At 34.6% G+C, this 21,109-nt stretch overlaps 1 protein-coding gene across 3 annotated transcripts in view; it reads right to left on the reverse strand.

Moving 5' to 3' along the window:
* Nucleotides 1–13,249, reverse strand: part of LOC118194266 (uncharacterized) — a 103,835-nt gene extending 90,586 nt beyond the window's left edge. Inside the window, exon 1 of one of the 3 annotated variants that reach the window (XM_085827151.1) lies at nt 12,990–13,249. In XM_085827151.1, coding sequence (XP_085683277.1) covers nt 12,990–13,152 — 163 coding nt within the window. In that variant the 5' untranslated portion in view covers nt 13,153–13,249. The remainder of the gene's footprint in view (nt 1–12,989) is intronic. The other 2 variants (XM_085827149.1, XM_085827150.1) reach the window with 2 other exon arrangements.
* Between the last annotated feature and the right edge of the window lie 7,860 nt (nt 13,250–21,109).

Here is a 21,109-nt window from a genome sequence, read left to right on the forward strand (position 1 = left end):
TCTGAAGTTTTTGTTTTTAGGAATTTATAAATTACAAACAAATTACTAAACCCCAATGCATGCAATTATGATATACTATACGTTTGCAGTCTAGTATCTTAGAGAAAACATATTTAATCCCCTACGAATCCCTTCTCGCATGTGCATTTTTTGTTCTTGTCCTCGTCAAAGGTGCAATCGTTTCCGCCCGTTCCACAGCTGCATTCTAGAAAACGAAGACTTGATGATTCGCAATTTAAGTACCCATGGATGTGTAAATTAAGCACATATAAAATTTTGGATTTCACGTTTCTTAGTAAGATTTTTCATTATGCAAAATATAATGAATTCCGTGGAAATTACTTCAAAATCTGCGTTCATTTGTTTTATGTTTGCGAATGTCTATCGAAATCCTTAGCATTGTAATTTCTTCCATTAAAAACTTTTGCCTAAAAAGGCTTCTATTTTTTCACAAGAATACGTTGTTCTTGGATATCCGAAATTAACGCTGATAAAAATTAATTTTTTTTCTAATTACCGGGGTTTCGACACAATGCTTCTTATAAATTACTTTCTGATATAAGTTTCAATTTCTAACATAAAGTAACTTAAATAGTAATTAAATAAATTAAATCTCAATTTTCGTTTAGGTCCCCGATCCATTTCCTTAACCACAGAATATTTAGTGGTTTTATTTATACCGTTTTTATCTAAACTTTCTAATCTTGAGAAAATCGTACTTTTGTTACCTTTTCATTCACATCATGTCAGAAGTAGTGAATTTCAATTTAAACAATGCCGCAACAAACTATATTTTTTTGCTCTGAAACTTTCCGAGGTGATGGTGGTGGTGTTGTAATAATCTGAAAGGTTATATCATCCAAAAGCATGTCATATACTTTGAAATAATTCACATGCCAACAAATGTTATCACCAAAGACAAGGTTAAAGAAACAGCAGATTTATGAAATCAAATGGAATAATAAAATGGTGAATACTCAGGAGAATAAATGTGTTAATTTCATGTAATGGTATCAGATGTAAAAAAGTAGTAATATCAAAATCATGGTTCCATTAAAATACGCAGAATTAAAATGATAAAGGCGCAACTTCAAAACAAAATCAAATACAGTTAAAAAGACCTGTTTCTTACAGGTAACAAAATAAATTAATATTAACCTCCTTTTCGATTTTACGGTCAGGAATCAAGTCACATTCATTTAAATACTTCAGTCGAAGTCTTGGAAAATATAGGCATTTTGTTAAAAAAATGACATATAGATAGAAAACTGTTACAGTTAAAACAAACTTGCTCACTCTCTGCTTTCGGAAGGTAATAGAGTGATTCGGGAGTGGCTGATTCTACAGGGTGTCCCCGAATGTTTTCCTTGATTACAAATATTCATAAGGCGCAAAATATGACACATAGACAAATCTGGAATCTTGAATCTTGAATTGCATGATCTTGAATGATCTGGAATCTTGAATCTTTAACTGCAATCATCTTGAATTGCATGTAACATATTCAAGTTTTGAAGTAAATACTTACTGTTACTTTGTTGGATTACACTGCCCGTTATGTCGTTGCTGTTCCCGTGCTATCTGAGAATGAGAAAGCTGTTGATTATCTGAAACATGTCCTTTTGTCAGATGAGACCACATTTCATTGAATGGCGGTGCGAACCTTCACAATGCTAAAATCTGGGGTTGGAAGAGTCTCCAAGCTGTGTTCGAGACCCTAAGAGAGATCTAGATCTCTGAGTTGAACGCGTGGTGCGGTCTTATGCACAGTAAGAACATAGGACCTTTTTTCCTTCAGTGAAAAGACTATCACCGCCTACACCTATCTTGGTATGCTGCAGTTATTTGTTGTGCCACAGATATGGGGCATTCTGGACTCACTTTTCCAACAAAATCATGCGGGACATTTTGGGGGTTAGATGTCCATGCCTATAAGGGTACAACATTTCCGAGAAGATGGACTGGGCGTGATGGTCCCATAAACTAGCCTCCACGATCGCCAAACATAACACCACTGGATTTCTTCCTTTCAGGTTATGTCAAGGACCAGGTTTACCAAACATCAGTGAACGACATCTCAGCATTACTGTGCAGAGTTGCTGAAGTCATAACATCCATCCTTCACATAATGTTGACCAGCGCATGGAAAGAATTGGAATGTCCCCTGGATATCCTTCGGGCATCGAAAAACTCACGCGTAGAAATTTATCAATTATGTACACAGAATGTTTGAATTTGTCTATGTGTCATATTTTATGCCTTATGAATATTCGGAATTAGGGAAAGAATTCTGGGACACCCTGTACTATGAGTTGTCCTATAATCTTGCGGTTTCTACTACTTTTCCAAAATATAGCTCTAGGTTTCACGCTTATCATTTGGCTGAACATCTCAGAGTTGTTGCCATTTACACAATACGTTTCGTTTGAAGACTTTGTTGACATCTCTGAATGGACCGAGATAATTGTATAGTTCAACAGCAGATTTGGCTGTGATCCCTTCCAAATTATTAACTTTTATTACTCTCTGTCCTTAAACCCAGCAGTAAAATATTCTATATCTACGGCTCCTTAAGATTATATTCAACTTTAGGATTTCAACAACTACCAAATTCTGGGTGCGAGAGCATGTTTCTAGAGCCATTTGGAGCACTAAGCAAGTCAGAATAATTAAAAGACTTTCTTCGGCATAGCTTAGGTATGGATGGAAAAACATGGTTTATAGCAGTCATTTCGGATCTGAAGATTGAAGAATATCATGCAGTAATCTTTCCATCATATCATTTTAAATTATGAGAAGCATTCCAATAGGACCAATTGCTTTCGACCCGTTTGTATATAAGGGAACATAACTACTATATATCAGTCTATGCTCTAAAAATTAAAAATGTCACTGATATATGATCTTAGTATTTCTTTTATCAAGATGGTTGAAGACATCAAGGAACCTAATCTCCGTATTTTCTCAATACAAGATTTAAAAATGCTTTACTGTCTTGGGTATATACATCAGTTATGCAATATTTCTTAACTTATGAGCAAACCCTCAAGAGACAGAAAGAATGCACAATGGTCCTGCCTCAAATACGGAGTCATTCATGTCATCAGGAAGAAGGACTTAACAAGGATAGTCAGGTTGTAATATTATACTGAGATGATAGTATATACACAACCGTTCAAGTCTTAACTAGAGTCATGATTATTAGTAGTCAACTTACAGGCTCTAAACAGGACATGTTTCGAAAGGTCCAGAAAACTTCCGCAGGGCCTAATGATAAAGGGCAATCTAGTTTCAATAAAACTGAAGCCCGTGCAGATCTTTAAACAGATGAGCCATATTCAGTTTAGAGTGCACGAGCGAATGCGAAGCAGTGAACTCCGTTTGGAGCCACAGAAGGTGTTCGGCAAGACTCTTAAAATATTTAGCGTTTTGAAACGTACTTTCTTCAAATATAAGAAATGGAGAATGAAAGTCAGGTTTCCATCAAACATCACTACTCATATTATTGCTTGGCATTTTAAATCAAACAATGGTATCTGGAGCTATTCCAACACTAATGAAAGAGGAAACAGGGGGACTTTACAGGATTTATTACAAATAACAACCTCACTATTCACAACATTTCTTATTCAAAGTTAGAGACTCTCAACAGTAAAGGATGACCAGACCTAGCATTATCATTAGCTACCTTATCAATTCGTATCCAAAAACTAGTCTGTACTAGAGGAAGATTCCTTAGCTGGCCATAAATTGTACATCAATTTTAATCTAGCAACGCCCTATCATCAAGAAACCATTAAATGTTACAAACGTTGCAAGGTCAATAAATGTAGTAAAAATATTAATTTGTTTTTTCAGTTATAAAGAGAGATCAGGTCAGCTTCGATATTTTTAGTAACATGAATTTTATTTTGTTAGTCATTCAGAAGTTCTTGCATTTAAAATGATTTAATGGAGCTATTGCTAAATACGGAGATGGTTTATTTACTGTGAAATATTTTTTTAATTTTTATTATATTTACTTTTCGTGTGCCCTTGTTTGAGACAAATTATCAAACAATTATGTAATAAAAGGAATTTTTTAATCTCGGGCGCTTTATTTAATAGCCATAAGCCTTGTGCTATTACAAGGACAGGATGTGGTGGTGATTTCATTATGGCAGCACCTAATAGATGGATAATGGGGCCTCAAATGAAGGGACGAGCACTTTCAACCATGCCTTCTCTGGGATTCGAGCTTAGGCCGATCGTTACGGCAGTCAGGGTCACTAACATGCTGGGCGGTATAAAAGGATATATAAAACAGGAGAAATCAGTAAGACGTAAAAGGTAAATACTCCGTTAGTTGGCAGAATGTATAAGATCGCTTAGTATTGCTAATTCGATATAGGTTTGAGTCTCAGCGAATGGTCTGACTACATAAATACTTTTATGATTTTCTTTGTGCGTCAATCAAATACAAAATATTTTCCCTTAGAAAGTCGTCCATTAAGATTTTCATTTTCATAACAGACAACCTTCATGTGTTTGACGTATTCAATTAAACACGCGATAAAAGTCTATATGGAATGCTAATTATAATGATATAACGTTTGAAGCATTTGCAAGATCACACACATCGTCAGGATCCCAGACAAATCCACAAATCAACAAAATCACTCTTTCGACGGAAGTACTTTTGTTGTTATGGGGTTCAAAAATTGTTGTTCTACTACAGGTCATACTATAGCTTTAAAATATTTACCAAAACCAAATTCATTATACATATTTTCCCAATGCAAAACATATTAAAGTGTATCACCAATACCCTTGGACGGGAATGCAAAAATATTCTTCCTTTCGCCGCAGTCATTTACATCATATAATAGTTCAGATTCATTCTCTAAAATTTTAAAATGATAGATATTACATTTTTAATTCTTGAAAATATATTTTCTTAACTTTTTTGTAGTTTTAAAGCTTTGATTCACTTTACGCAATTTTATTTTCATGCAAAACTTCTCACACATTAACAGTTCAAAACGGTACCCTTTATCTCACTATAAAATACTTTATTCGACTCTGAATTTATCACACGTTGTTAGAGAAACAAAATTCTGCAGTCAAAGGCATATATGCATATCAGTTTGTTCAGTAAGTTGGAGAATCCAGGCGGGTGAACTTCTATCTAAAACTGGAGTAGCAGGAAACTACACAAGAGAAGGGTTAAAATACCTTTTATTAAATGTTTTGAAAATTTACAATACATCAACTCGAGGCTAAGAAACTTCGTCTCTTTGAGCGGTAACTGAAAACCAAGTAATTAAACTAAAATTTGAAGATATTAACAAACGATAGACAAGAAAAGGGCTCAGCGAGGTCCCGTAACTTAAACCCCCTTCGAAGCTAGTGGCAGCAGATACATTCAATTAAGCCACTTCTATCAGCAATAAGCAAACAGACCTACGGCAGAGACGGCGCAAGAGCCTAACCGTGACCTTCGAGAGGGAGAAGGCCATTACACTTAATAAACATGGCGGAGCTTTTCGTCCAATGTTATCGTCGGAAAGTCGTCTGAATTTTTAAATTTTCGTCGGAAATATAACTTTATCATGTTGCTTAGTTAATTAAAATAGCTGAAAGAAAGGGGGCTTATATACATACACACATTTTAAGCTTTTTACAGATATTTTAATTAATTTTGTGCATAAATATAATTGAAAGAACCGAAAAACAAACGTACATTTTACAAAAATTTAAACGCTGATTGAAAATTGCCACTGTCATGATAAATTGGGAAGGGGTTCTTAAGATAATAATTAATATTTTACCTAGGCTCAAGAATTAAATTATTCGCGTTTCAGAGCAAAATGTATAACCATCAACTTCTATATCTCAAGCGTATGTAAAGGAAATACTTTGACATATTTAGTGTATGTGGCAATATTTTAAAAACACATAAACTATGCAGTGTTTGAAAGTTATCAGAAAAATAAAAGAACTACTATTTCTATTTAATAAAAACGTGGACAATACGTTTGAACTTATCAAGAGGATTAAACCTCTGGCCTGGAAGGCAACCAGCAACTGAGTAAAACTTCTAAGGTAAGCGGCCTGCTTCGACTAACTCCTTCCTCTCTCTCGCTTGGCAAAAAGCCACAACTTAAGTACTTGGAGTTCGCCAGACAAATTTTGCATAAATAAGTTAACGCTTTTAATTCTGGCCGGAAGTAGAAAATAAGAAGTGATAGTAAAGATTTAAAATAAAATAAACGTTAGTTAAACTTAAGATCCTTACAGTTGTAGTAGGCGTTTCAGACGGTGATTCTGTAGAATTTGTGAATTCATCTGGTGTTGGAGTTGAAGCTATTCAGGAAATTAAAATTTTACCCACAAGGTACAAGAAGGTAAAAATATGCGAGCAAAAAATCTCTAAGGAAGCATTTGAAAGAGCAAACCTAATTTGTCGAATAATATTTGCTCAAAAAATTTTTTAAAAATTATGCTATGTAATTAGTTTGTGAATTGCATTGAAACATTAATGGAAAATCTTTAAAAAAACTTTTTTTTTCATTTATAAGCATAATGCTTAATGCTAATTTATAATTAAGTAAACTAAATGCAAAAATAAGCAAGGATATAACGGGTGATCCGAAAGTTCGTTAACATTTGAAAAATCAATAATTCACTGAATAATGTAGGTAGAGAGGTAAAAACTCTCACACATGCTTGAAAAGTCATGGGGTTTTATTAAGAGGGAGAAAGAGGGCTTAAAACGGCCAAGAGATCCTGCTTCATGTGATTAAAAAAGAAAAGAAATAATTAGCATACCAATTGATTTTTAGCAAAGACTATGCGCTTTATAACAAAGTTTCAGCATATCGGCCGTTATCAAGAATAAAGTAGTTGAGGGACACTGTTGTGAACAGCACTGTACAGTATATCTGTAGCTATGGCGAGCAATTGCTATCGGATGTTGTTCCTAATGAGGTTGGACGATCGTGGTAGACTTGCGATTTCAGGTAACGGCACAACCAACAATCACGTGCATAGAGATCTGAGGACCTGAGAGGCCACACTTGACAGAAAAGGCGGCTCAGCAAGCGATCCTCACCAATCGATGTGTGCAAGAGATTTTTCACACTTTTATCAATATGGAATAAAGCGCCATCCTGCATTAAAGTCGTACCTTCCAATAGGTGTTTCTCAGCCAGACTAGGAATGATGCGATTCTGTAACATATCAGCGTCTCGCACCCGTCACACTGACAGTTTGAATAACAAAACTACGCATTTTCTCGAATAAAAAGGGTCCGATCACGACTTATGTGATAAATCCACATCACACCGTGACCAATACCCGGAGACGAGGATAAAAAATGACAAAATCATGATGGAATTGATTCCCTCTCTCACTAGGAATCATTTCATAGACGATTCTCATGCGGCGTCCCTGACGTTTTACTGCCCAGCGCCATATATAGACCTTTTTTTCCAATACAACGCCATGTCATTTCAAGCATGTGTGTCAATTTTTACCTCTCTACCTATATTATTCTGTGAATTATTGAAATTTCAAATCTTAACAGACTTCGGGGTCACCCGGTATTTTTGTAATAGGTCTGTTCTGAGTTCACTTGCTTACTGCAGCTATAGAACTAGTAGTATTTTATTTAATACATTTAAAAATATTTTCTACTAGCCTGGATAATTGGTCTGGATTGTTATCTACTCCCATCAGCGCGATTTGTTTATTTATTCCTCAACTATAGTATATGAGGCTGATATTAGTTAATTTCCAGACATCTAATTCATTTTTTTCTTAAATAAATATACGTTTTAAGCTGCTTTCAATAACTGAACAAATATAAAAATGTGCTTAGCTATTCCCTCTATTTTGATATCGTTTTTTTTATTTAGGTACACTTAATGCAATACGCGTAATTAGTAATGCTCCTTATTTAATATTTGAAGAGAGCTCAATAGTTTTGTAATGCATAGCATTCTGTATTTTACCTTTCTAATCTGTAATGCAGTATGGCTTAATGTCGACATATTGCGGATAGGTAATAAGTTATAATTTTTCTCTTTTGTACAGGAAATTGAGATGAGAATGACAATGCTATTATTGAAAGGAAAGCAAATGAAAGCAACTGAACATTGCTGCTTTAGTAAAAACAATTTTTCAGAAGCCGGATAGTTTAACGTCTGGCAAATGCAGAGTAGAAACAACACACGTTTAACTACAAGATTTGAAAAATAGGGGGTGTAAATAATAGTCCATCATCAGGTAGATTAATGTCAACTATTGAGCCAGAGAAGGAGCTCAGACCTAGTTTTTTTGCCCATACACATGTAGCGGTTTAACTCCGGTTTTTTTATCTAAAAGCCGACGTAGCCATCACACAGCCCGTGACAGATTTGACTTTACACCTACGGTACCTTTCTCTCTTGAACGGGCCACCGAAGAATCAGCTACTCTAGTTGTGTGCAGACATTGATTATGTTCCTGAATAGCCGAATCTAAGTACAGATCTCAGCCGGAACTCCGAGGGTTGACCCTGAACCAAAGTTGCTCCCGAATGTTGTATCCCAACCGAAGGCTGCCCCCCCCAGGGTATTACTTTTGTAATCAGTCTGCCCTGATATCCTTTCTGTACTACAGCTCTAAATCTCATATTATTTTATTTAATATATTTTAAAATATTTTGTTCCAGTCTGGACAATTATTGAATTTTTATTCATAATATTTTGACTTATATTTCGTAATACATAATGTTAAAATTTAATAAAAAAAAGTGTAAGATAAAGAGGAAAAATGATGTACTTTTCCAATCAATCTGCTCACTTATGACGTGCTTGTTACAACTATGAGACTAATAACACGCTTAAAAACCTCTTATTTCTGGAGTGGAAAAATGTTCTTTTTTCTAATGTAATGCCAACAAAACATTTTGCTTAACTATTTCCCGACTACATATGGGGCCGGTTTTAGTTAATTTTTAGGCTAATTGGTACACGCTATTCAACATTTTTATGAATGTATATTTACTACTTGCAAATACTAGCTACTTTAAGGATTTGAACACATATATTTATTTGCTTATGTATTTCCTTTACTTTTATATCATTTTACGGATTTAGGTACACTAAAGAAAAATTCAATATGTAATTGAATATAAACAAAAGAATTAGAAAAGTATTCGTTTTCATTTTATTATATCAACAGCAAAATATTTTTACTTCCTTGTACAAAATAAAGGAAGTATTGAAATCGGCGACAATTTCGGCTATCATATTTTACTGAAAATATCCATCTTGACCGCTATCAAATGCAATTTAATGATGATTTTGCTTGACATCGCTACGTAAGGGCAGAATTAAGGATTATTTTTCCCAAAATGGATTTAAAATGTATTCAGAAGAGATTTTGTTCCTGACGCCTGTACGTACGTATATATGTATGGAACTCGCATATAACTCAAAACCGAGTAATCTCAGAAAGTTAAAATTTTGTACATAGGTTCCCTATAACATGTAGCTGTGCATCTTCCTTTTTGGATGCAATCGATCGCACCAAAAGTATATATATTTATTATATATAGCTCTCTGTTACTGTAGGTGATCTCAGTTTCTTATTCTTATAAGCTGGTAAATTGTACATTTTTTGCTTTAAAAGTTGTTAAATTTTTTGCTTTAAAAGCTGTAAGGATTATGTTAATTTATTAACAGTTAAATTTTGAGTTAAACTTCCTTTCCTATCGCTTCTTAATTTCAATTTACCAGTAGTTTTAGAATCACGTTTGAATGCAAATATAAGAAGAGAGTTATTTATCCTCGAAGTTCTACTGTCTTTGTCAGAAAGAACCAAGGATTCTGGTTATTACGCGTCCACCTTTTTAGGCTACTCTCTCTTAAGCTATTATTAGGCTCGGCCGCACTTTAGGCCCTTACTAGCTTTGCAGTCAATTAGCATTAAGGGGCCAACTCCATTAGAATCTTGATAGCTTCGGCTATATCTTTTTAGTTAAGATTGATCAGTTAAGTTTTAATTCTTAGGAATCTAAGAATCCCGAGTGTCGGCTTTATTGTAAAACTCCAAGACGGAGTTCTATTAAATCTTGTTTGAATAATAAAGGGTCTTTTAACCCTTTCCTAGTTTTAAATACTGTCTCACGAAATCAAGCGATTATTCGCTTACTAGTTCTTAAGATTCTTCACGTTCAACTGTAACTTAAATCACACAATAGCGAATCTTACAAAGTGATTGAATTATGTTGTTCTTATGTTCCGGTTAAGATTTTTATGTCTTTAGTTAATTTGCATGTTATAGCAGTAGAATTACCAACAATTTAAAAATTGTTTAAATGCGTCTAAGAATAGCAGAGCAGCCATACTTGCTTACAATTTAAACTTAGTAGAATAAAGAATTAAGTCAGTTTCTGCACCTACACTGTCTTTTTGCCTTTTGTACACCGAAAAATTTGCCTTTCTGCACGTTGGACGGTCCCGCTGACCGAAATGCTTGTTTTTTGAGTTGAAACTCGGTTTTTTACTTGTTTTAACAGTATTTGGTATTTTATGGTTTTCTATATCTTTCAATTTTTAATGATGATATTTTGAATTTTTATGTATTTTTGCCTGGCTGCGAAGTGAGAATTGAATTAAATGAATGAGAAATGCATCTCTTATGAAATTCGAGGAAATAAGTTTAAATGAAATGCAGGAAAAGTGTATATATTTTAATAGGCCGTACAAGGAAGTCATGAGGTGTCCACATAATTTTTTTTTTTTTTTCATTCAGAATTTTAAACGAAATGTTAGAATTTTTCTTCTTTCTCACTTTTATTGTCCAGCATCCTTCAAACCCATATGAGATGATACGATTTCCCGTTTCGCATTTCTCTTAAATTTGTATTATGAAATTATGATACTCAATAAGTCCACAAACCATTCACATCATGGTTTGTAAACTTACTGAGGTTTCATAATTTCATCCTACCATTCAACAGAAAACTAAAATTTAGATATTTAGAAATAAAATTTAGAAATTGTGAATTTTATTGTCTAATTATTAGTGCATAATCATATGCTTGTAAGATAATTACATTACATAAGAAGCGTTGATGTGGATAGTAAAATAGATAACATTTGCTTTTAAATATTTTGAAATTTTCATTGCGTAATGACATAATTTGGTAAGTATTGGTAACGGAATATTTAAAAAATGAAAACAATTGCTTTTATTGGTAGAGTAGAAAATGTTATTTACAAGAAAGGCAATTTTTCTGATCTGCGGTTTAGACCATACTACGGAGTGGGCGATTAATCAACCACAAATATATGAAATAGGGTACCCATCTCAAACTTTGGACATACCCTCCGGGGTTGCGTACATTGGCTTCGTATTTTAGTACTAGAGTTGCGCTGTGGGGACATAATTACACGAAACCGTCTCCTACGGCCGAAACACGCTGTCCATGCTAACCTGGCCGGTCGTGGATTAGGCTTTCCGTGTGGGCTAGTGTGACCGCCAGAATTGTGGGTCATCAGTAGACCTCCCCACCCTTTGTGGTCTCCGTCGTAACCCTGCGTTGGCGGTTCAGAGAGAGTTCAATTTTTAAAATTGCGCCGCAGGGCTGTGGAATCGCATTGTATGCTGTTTATGACAGCGACACGAGGACTCCGTCTTGGGCGCTTTTCGGCAATTTTCCAAACTCCCGCCAATTACAGAGATGTAGAGTACGTCCGTGTAGTGGCTAGAAAATTCAGAGATGGCGGAGCACATAACTTATATAGACTAACCTTATGAAGACTAAGGCACAGGAACATGTTTAATACTTTGTAAAATTTAATTAATGATTTGGAGTCCTATCGGAGTGCTGGGCATTTTGTTATTCAGATTTCTGCGACTTCAACTGTCAACCCCTGAGACGAATGAAAAAAGCGAAACTTGAGTTAGAAAATTTGAATGGGAATTAATGTAAAATAGCATTCCTTTGACTTCATCAAATATTTTACGCGTAGAAATTACAAATAGTACTCTTTCCAGCAGTAAATAATAAAACTTTATAGAATTTTCGTATTTATCACTCAAAATTTATGTATTTATAAATTTATATCCTTATATTTATATATTTATAATTTTATGCATTTATAAGTTTATAGTTATATATTAATAATTTATATAGTTATACATTTACATTTATATGTTTATATTTTGTATATTTATAAATTTATACGTTTATGAGCTTATAAATTTATTAATTTATATTTCTATATTTATAATTAATTATATATATTTGTAAATATTATTTATATTATCAAATGACTTAAAATAATAAATAACTTGATGATCAACGTCAAAGATGGGAATGAATAAATTAAAGCAAATTGAAATAATATTCGTTAATAAGAATGAGATTTGTTAATAATAGTCATAATTACTAAGATACTAGTAGTAGATTACTAGTCTGAATTCACCAACAATATTATCTACTAAATATCCATCCACAATAAATAATGAGGTGTTAATTCTCAGTCCTACATCCGCCACAAAGAAGTGTTTCATTCTTTACAAATCAATGATTTTTATCAGTAGCCTAAATCTTCAAAAATGGTGATTTTGTATCAATCGATTTTAGTTTGCTATTATTACTGCGCCACTCAGTTTTCCAAATTTTATTGTGGAAAATGATATTACTTTTATATGAAGATTACTTTTTAATCCTCGAAATATTGTTATTATGTTTATTCATAACTTTATTCAATACGCTATATTTTTACATGCAACTAAGCGCAGTCCGTGTAATCAACACAAGACGCACAATGCTTTTATATTTTTCGTCAGGTAAAAAAGCTATTTTGAATAATATAATGAAATGCATATTTGTGTAAAACAAACCTTTAAGATTATTAGCTATTAGGTAACAAAAATAGAAATAAAAAAAAACTTTAAAAATATCTTTTCGTTTCTTCAAAAGGAATGGCACAACAATTCAATTTACTTACTTCGACTCTCATTTCCAGATCTTTCACTTTTCATCACTTGTGAATTGAATCCTATATGTTTGAACCCAACACTATGATTTTTCAGTTTATCACAATAAATTCCATTCACAAATGCAGTGAAGAAAACTATCAATGAAATATATTTTCCATAATTATGTCTCATATTTAAATGAGAAAAATCACTTCACAATTGTAAAATACCAAGTTGATTGAAAACAAGAAGACAATGATGGCAGTCGAATGCAGTTAAAATACAAATGTGAAAATAAAACAAACATCTAAGTACAGATAAAGAGCTTATTTTTGAGTAATACGAATAAGTTATCGGAAGAAACTTATCAGGTTGTCTTAGAGACGCTTCAAGCCTCCACATTCAAAACTCCTACAAAAGAGTTTCCAGACAAGTGTTTCAAAAATAACGTTAAAACGAATTTATTTCTGAATATGTAAAATGGGATATAAAAAGGAACTTGCGGAATATTTAAGTAATTATTGTAAAAGTTTCATGCGCCTACATGGATCTCATTTATAAAAATGAAAATTAAAGACAAGAAAATGCGAAGCAAACTTTAATTCGTTAGGAAAGTTACGTAAATTGCTACTACATTGCAATCGCCAGTTTAATCTCAAGATAGCTCCTTTTACAACGTGAATCGAAATTGCGCAATTCCGTGGCAATTTTTGAAATTATAAAGAAATTTCTGAAATTTCTGAATCGTATTGAATCGTTTCGCGTTCCCATATACAGTGCCAAAGAGTTTATCTGAATGTAGGAAATGGTTCATTAACTCATTGAATGTTTTTAAGTTTAATGACATTAGTTCGGATAATAAACTAATCTGTCCACTCCGATGGTACAATAACTGCCCAATACACAAAACCCACCCTAGGATTAATGTCGACATATGACGTATTAAAGGTTCATCGTCCAACTCTATGGAAACTATCAGATGTTTAAAGATTACATATCATATTTTCATATCACGATGTACCTATCAGATGTTTAAAATATTATGTTACTGAATAATGTTCTATGCGTTAACCACTGCCGTCCTTATCGGTATAGCAGTTAATATTGCTGCCTCCGGTACTGTTGGGCCTGGGTTCAAATTCCAGAGAAGACTTGGTCGCTTCTAAATGGAATGTGTCTTTGCGGCATGGGAACACTTATAATGACGGCAAGCGGGAAGTCGTATCGAATGGTTTGATGTTAGGGAATAAGAACAGCGCAGACCCTTCGACCCTGCCTGAAGTGGGGAACTTCAGAACTGGGCAAAGTCGTACTATTACCAATAAGGTGCCCAAGACCTATGCCAACGATAGACGCATTTCTGCGTTCCACACCGATAAAATTCGTGGACGTGTCATGAAGTTACAGTTAGACAAATGAAATAAAAACAAAACAGTAACAGCAAAAGGAAGCCCCAAAGTTAGAAATAAATAGTGATCACAAAATCAGCCATGCGTTTATCAATGTGCTTCCGTCAAAGGTAACTAACTATACATAACTACAACTACAGTTCTAACCTTACTTGAAGATTATCACAACTTTTAGATGGTTGTCTTCATAGTACTGTGTAACAGTTGAAATTTCATATTTTATTTTGTAAATTTATGCTTATTTTGATGACTTTTGGCCATATGCTAAACTGTAGCTTTTAACTTGTTTTCTAAATTTTATCCAGAAAATGTGTATTTATGATTTATAATTAACTAGCCACTACGCGGCCAGCCTTCGTCTGGCTTTTAAATGTACCACCTGAGAAATGCCTAAAACGGAACACCAAACATTAAATTCAAAAACTGCACAGAATTTTGCATAACAACTTACAAAAAAAAATCAATAAATATGTGTAACATATTAAAAAAATTACAATGAAATAAGCAATATCCCTTAATACAAATATTAATTATCCTAATAAATAAATTAACCAACTTCCCGTTGCAAAATCTCAATTATTCAAATGGTATAAACGCAGCTAAGAACTTTATTTCCTGAACAAAATCCAGAAATTTTTCGTTTTAAGCTCTCTTGTCTTTATTCTAGATAAATACTCATTAAATTTACTTTTATACCAGCTACAGAAACTTTGAAAATTCATAAAAGTTTGTTTTTCATATAAACACATTCCGCACAAGTTATAAGCATTAAAATTAACATTTCTTTATTACTTAAAATAACACAGCTTCATTACATTAAAATTTGAATTTTAGTACAAAATTGTTGACATTTTTGCGTCTTAATAAGGAAGAAAGCCTAGTTTAAACACATAGAAGAGGTTTATAATAGTAAAAACTATTAGTAAAATCTTAGTAAAATCAGTAAAACACACACTAATTTGAATTTGTAACACTTGAAATACATATAATGAGCCAAGAAGACTTTGTCCAGCAACATATTAAGGTTACGCCTCTTTTTTATATTACACACAAATTAATAAGCTAACGCAACTTTTTATCCACTGTATATTTTGATCAAAATACGGTCTACTTGCAGTGTTGTAGTAGAAGCTAGTATCACTTTGAGGATGATTTTTTTTATATGATGGCGGATTCTTACCTATTCGACAGTGGTCACTCCTAAAGCCACTTTATTGTGCAGGTACCTAATGGGTACTCCCCGTTGCCTCCTATGAAGAGATGGACAGTTACAACCATGCATTCTCCGAGAATCGAACAGGGGCCCTTTGGTATCGCAGTCGACTCCCCTAACCACTATACCGTCTAGGCAGCGTATCACTTTGAGTTGCCACTTTAAATATCTTAATCCAACCAAATATTCGTAATATCCACCGAGACAAAAAATAAAGCAAATTTAAATATGGTTCTTATGTACACGTCATATCTAAAATTCAGACATTTATCACCTGTGTCAGTCTAATAGAAACGATTGAGAATTTTTGGCATAAATGTTATCAACTGTATTATCCTATTTTACATGAAGCCCTTAAAACATTTATAAGTGAGCAATAACTTTGACCTTGCTCACTTAACAACATGACGAAAGCTGGCATGCATTTCATTTCTTGGACTTGTTCTAAGTATAATGAATGCTCGTACCTTTAAAAGTACAACATTAGAATATAAGTTATTGGGACAAATAATGTTACTGGTTAAAAAATACTTGGCTGGGTGGAGTTCTTATGACAAAGATGGTAAACCTTTTGAGCTCAGCCAGTTAAAATTCAGAAAACCGCTAGCTTAGCTTTAATCCCGTGTCAGATATAGTTATTCGTCTTCCATTCACGTCATTCGTCTGCAGGCCCACCAGCGGCCGAGGGGTAAAGTCGCTGAACACTGGTAGTTCGGTCCGAGGTTCGAATCCCGCGAACGGGCTGGCTGCATGGGCGTTTTCGTGGTTTTCCCATGTGTAACGTGTATACGAGCCAGTTTCCCTTAGAAAGTCCTCCACGAAGGCATCCCTCCCCTTAGGCAGATAGCCCTAGTGTGCTTTGCCATAATTAAATACACACACACACTCATTCGTCTGCAAGAATGCAAGTGAAACGCTCCCGAGGTATAAGGACAGCATATGTTGACACTGACGAGATTATTGCAAGAGACAAATATGTTTTTATTATACAATATTATACCTCAGTCCAAAGCTCTAGAAATACATGACACGTTTCACCCAAAATGAGTTCACGAGCTCATAGGTTCGCCATCACTGGTTTATGACATTTGAGATAACGCAGTTCCTCGAATTTAGACAGATTCATTAGAAACATGTAAAATTCACACACGAAAGAGACTTCTGTGGAAATCCATTTCAATTAAAATTCTGTTTGCAAGTAAATCGTATAAATATTTTATTTAATTGTGCAGAGTGCTTCGCAGGGTACAGAAAAAAGTAAACATTGAATAAGTTGAACGGAAAAAGATTTTTATTTCAAATTTTCAGGATTTATATATGAGAATAAAGGAAATTAAAAGATGAGTTTCTGAAAATTTTTACCATTTGAGAAGACAACTACTGTAAGGATTATGTTAATTTTATTAACAGTTAACTTTATTAACAGTTAACTTTTAAGTTAAAGTTCCTTTCCTGTCAAATTCTTAACTTCAACTTACTACTTCCGGCCAGAACATACTTTTGGAATCTTGCTGAATATTTAATGAGGAGGAACGGTATTTAAACCACGAAGTTACTGAGTGAGAGAGAATCAGAGTTTCTGATTTGCGCGCGTCTGCCTTTTTGGCCACTCTCTCTCTCAAAGCTGTTATTACGCTCGGCCGTACTCAGGCCCTTGCTAAGCTTTGTAGTGAAATAAGTTAAGGGGCCAACTCAAATTGAACCTTGATAGCTTCGGCTGTACTTCTTTAGTTAATCTTAGTTTTAGTTTGATTCTTAGTCTTTTTAGTTCAAGTCCAAGTGCACACTCCCAGGCGGAGTTGTGTTACATCTTTTTGGAATAATAAAGGGTTAGTTACCCTTCTATCTTGTTGTTTCTTGTCACCGAACGCGAACGATTATTCGCTTATCAGTTCTTAGATTCCTCACTTTCAACATTATTTTAGAATTCCAAAGTGACGTACTCTGCAAGTGTTAATGAAGTTCCTGCTCGATATTCGGATAACCTGCTTGAGTTAATCCTTTCGAATCGACCTTGTCACACTTATTATCGCTGTTTTTAGCACTTCTGTAATTCTTGGCTAATCACTGCACACTTTATTTAACATAGCCTTGGTGTGGTGTGGTGGTGTATTTAATTATGGCAAAGAACACTAGGGCTATCTGCTTAAGAGGAGGGATGCCTTTCGTGGAGGACTTTCTAAGGGAAACTGGCTCGTATACACGTTACACATGGGGAAAACCACGAAAACACCCATGCAGCCAGCCCGTTCGCGGGATTCGAACCTAGGACACCAGTGTTCAGCGACTTTACCGCTCGGCCGCTGGTGGGCCTAACATAGCCTTGTAAAAGAAGTATAGCGGTGATAAATCAGGACGGCAGCGAGTCCAAGAACGTTCATCGCTAAAGTCATTCGGAATGCCTCTTGAAGTGACATGATTATCGTAGTGACGTCTGAGAAATTTTCATGATGTCTCCGGTTGGATGTGGAAAGGGTACATACTACCAAACCATGTGTAAACACATGTCTGGAATCCAGTGCTAATGGTAGATATCAGGAAAGAACTTCGCTTTCAAGAAATCTAGATAACATCCAGAATTTATAATCTGGACAAAAAGATACAGACCCAAAATGAAATCAGCATTTCATGGATGAACAGGCAATGGACATGGATGACAATGATGTTGTGTAGTAAAATTAGGGATTTTACGAATTAAATAATTTCTTATTCGGTTGAATTAATTAGATATTAAGTTAAATTTTTTGGGTCTCTAGAAAGAAGCATTTATTCGTGAATATTTATTTTAAGGACACTATTCTTTATATTTTTTCAGTTAATTTGCAATATGTTGGGATACAGTCTGTGAACCAGAGCCTCAAGTAAAACTTATATAAAAATATAAGTGAAAGAGAAGTATCCAACGAATTGTAATGGATTAATTGTGAAATGTTAAGTTTGATTTAAGGTGATAATGTAAAACAACAAGGTCTCCTGCTATTCGTTTCCTTTTCGCCATTTCGTTCTCCTGTTTTCTTTCGTTCAGGGAATGTTCCACATGATTCTAGAATCTGTGTCTTTTGTTCAGGGTTTAGCTGAAGGCAGATGTACGTAATTAGTTTTTCTTGTAAAGAGGTAGTTTAATGGAAAAGGTTGAGAGGAGGTCAAGCTCTTGTGAGCCGGTTTCTGGGCGAATCGGCGAATTTTTTTAGGCAGCGGACCTGCTCAGTAGTAACTTGACGGGTTTTAGAAGAAAAGGATTGGACGTTTGGGAACTTTTGAGGGGCGAGTTTTGCCAAGTCTGGGAAACAGTGCTTGACAGTATTTTTAGAGTGAAATTTGAGGGTCCGACCCCTTTTTGCTTCTCTCTCTATAGTTCTGCTGAATTGCTATTGGGATTACGTCTCCGTTGCTTGAAAATTTGACTTCTGGATGAAGACCGACTATCTGAAACGCGCTGCTGAGATGAAGCAGATTGATATTATCCGTGCTTACTCTGGATTTTGGAAACGCTCGAGAAGATTCTTAGTGGACGTATTCGTTGTTTATTATCTGCTAGTCTATAACGGAACTCTAAGGAATGCGCGCTTCCCTTGCTTCGTCTACGAAAAAGGATTACTACTTAGCCTAAGCCACTGAACCGCCAGGATGGTGTATTTCAAGTGATCTCTAAGAATTTTTCTGACAATAGACGCCAAGGAGATGACAGAAGAAGTGGTGCCAACGAGAACTACGTGTTCCAGGATGACTCACTTATGATGGTGAATTCCCGGAGTTTTTACCGACCCCTTGACGTTCTTCAGAGAATCCTGGTAAAAGGTGAAAGTGTGTTCCCATTAGTGATGACATGATCCGTTATGTTAGAGTGTGCGGACCATTCCTGGACTTTTTCAGCTAAGTTTTTTTTTAGTTCTTTTCTCTCACCTTAAGAATTTATTTGCATACTTTTTATCTAACGATTACAGGAACCTGTTTCTCTTATCATTTTTTGAGAATTTTATGTTGCATGACATTGAGACTCAGTCAGAAATGATGTTCGTAAGATTTTCTGAAATAACAATAATAATAAATTCTATCGAAATTTTTAAATAATACCTAGGTCTAAATTAATCAAGAATAAAATACTTAATCTTAACTACCTTTCTCAAATTTGTGTGTTTATCTTTCTCTTTTTTTTAACCTCCGGAGGATTAAACCTAAAAATAATATGTAATGGCATTTCATCGGAATATAGTTAATAAATAAGAATTCAGTTTAAATGCTTATTGTGTGATTTGTGTTAATTGAATGATAGACTATGCTGGTTAAAAATTTTTTGGTTTCTACTATGAATTAGGATTTTTTATGACAATTAAAGGAAATCTGAATATTAACAAAGCCATTTCCAGCGGCAGTTCCCGGGTACGAATACACAACGCGTAAGGTTCTTGTTAAACTAATAAGATCACATACGATAATATATTATCATATATGAGTTTGATTTATTTTGTTTTAAGATTAGTTTTGTCCGGCACCTTAAGTTAGAAAGTTAAAGTTTTAAAAGTAAACCCGTAATGTTCAGCATGGTAACAATGATAAATTCTGGCTTCTCGCTAATCGAAATCTGATAATTATGACTATTGACATGGCCATTCAACCAGAAATGTGCCTCACTGGAAAAAAGGATATCAGCAGAGATGACACCAGTATCCATCACTTGGCCTATGATGTCAGCGAACTCTAATATTTTTCAACAGCATCTAGGCTGAACGTTTGTCCTAAACTAATTTTTAATTGAAAAAATATCAAGATCTTTTCCGTCTATTCCCCATGTTGTGGCTGTACTGATGTCAAGGGCTGAGTTGATGTTGATGCCTCTTTCTCCATTATTGTTCGGATAGTGGAAATTTTTCGGGCGGCCTTGTTGTCTTTTGTTTGGTCTTCATAGCCACCTTGCCATCAGACACTGAGCTTGTTCTTTCAAACTTGGCAATTAATGCTGTCACCATACATGAAGATGGCTTTGGGTTAATTTTAAAGGTACTAGATCACTTCCTGAATGCTTTATCAGTGCTCCAGTCACAAATATAAAACGTTTTTTTCTAAAAAAAAGCACGTTCTTTGATTGAATATCGGTACAGTTCTGCAAAACCAAAATATGCTTCAAACTAACCAGAGCCCTTTGAGTCCCTGAGCATGCGTGCATAATTTCACGTCACTAGCTACACCGAAGTGTTATTCAAGTAAAACATTAGTCAATAAATCAATCATGCGGGTATGATAGACATATCGCGCAAAGCGCGATGTGTCCTGCTCGATGATGTATCTGCCCACGAGGGCACATGACAATGTGAACCGTACGAAGCAAAGGAGGCCAGAGGTAAGTAAAGTGGGGTGACCATGCGTCACAAGGGGAAAGAAAAGACCATGGAGAGGCGGAAAACGCACAACATGGGAGTAGTGAATGTTCCTGACGTGTACATCTGAGATAAACAGTAAACAAACATGTAAATAAACTAAAAACAATATATATGATACATACTTAATACGAAGAAAATAAACAAGATAC

The sequence above is a fragment of the Stegodyphus dumicola genome, chromosome 11 (assembly GCF_044657685.1).
Source record: "Stegodyphus dumicola isolate Sdum_Otavi_A_Nest chromosome 11, ASM4465768v1".
NCBI classification, from domain to species: Eukaryota; Metazoa; Arthropoda; class Arachnida; order Araneae; family Eresidae; genus Stegodyphus; species Stegodyphus dumicola.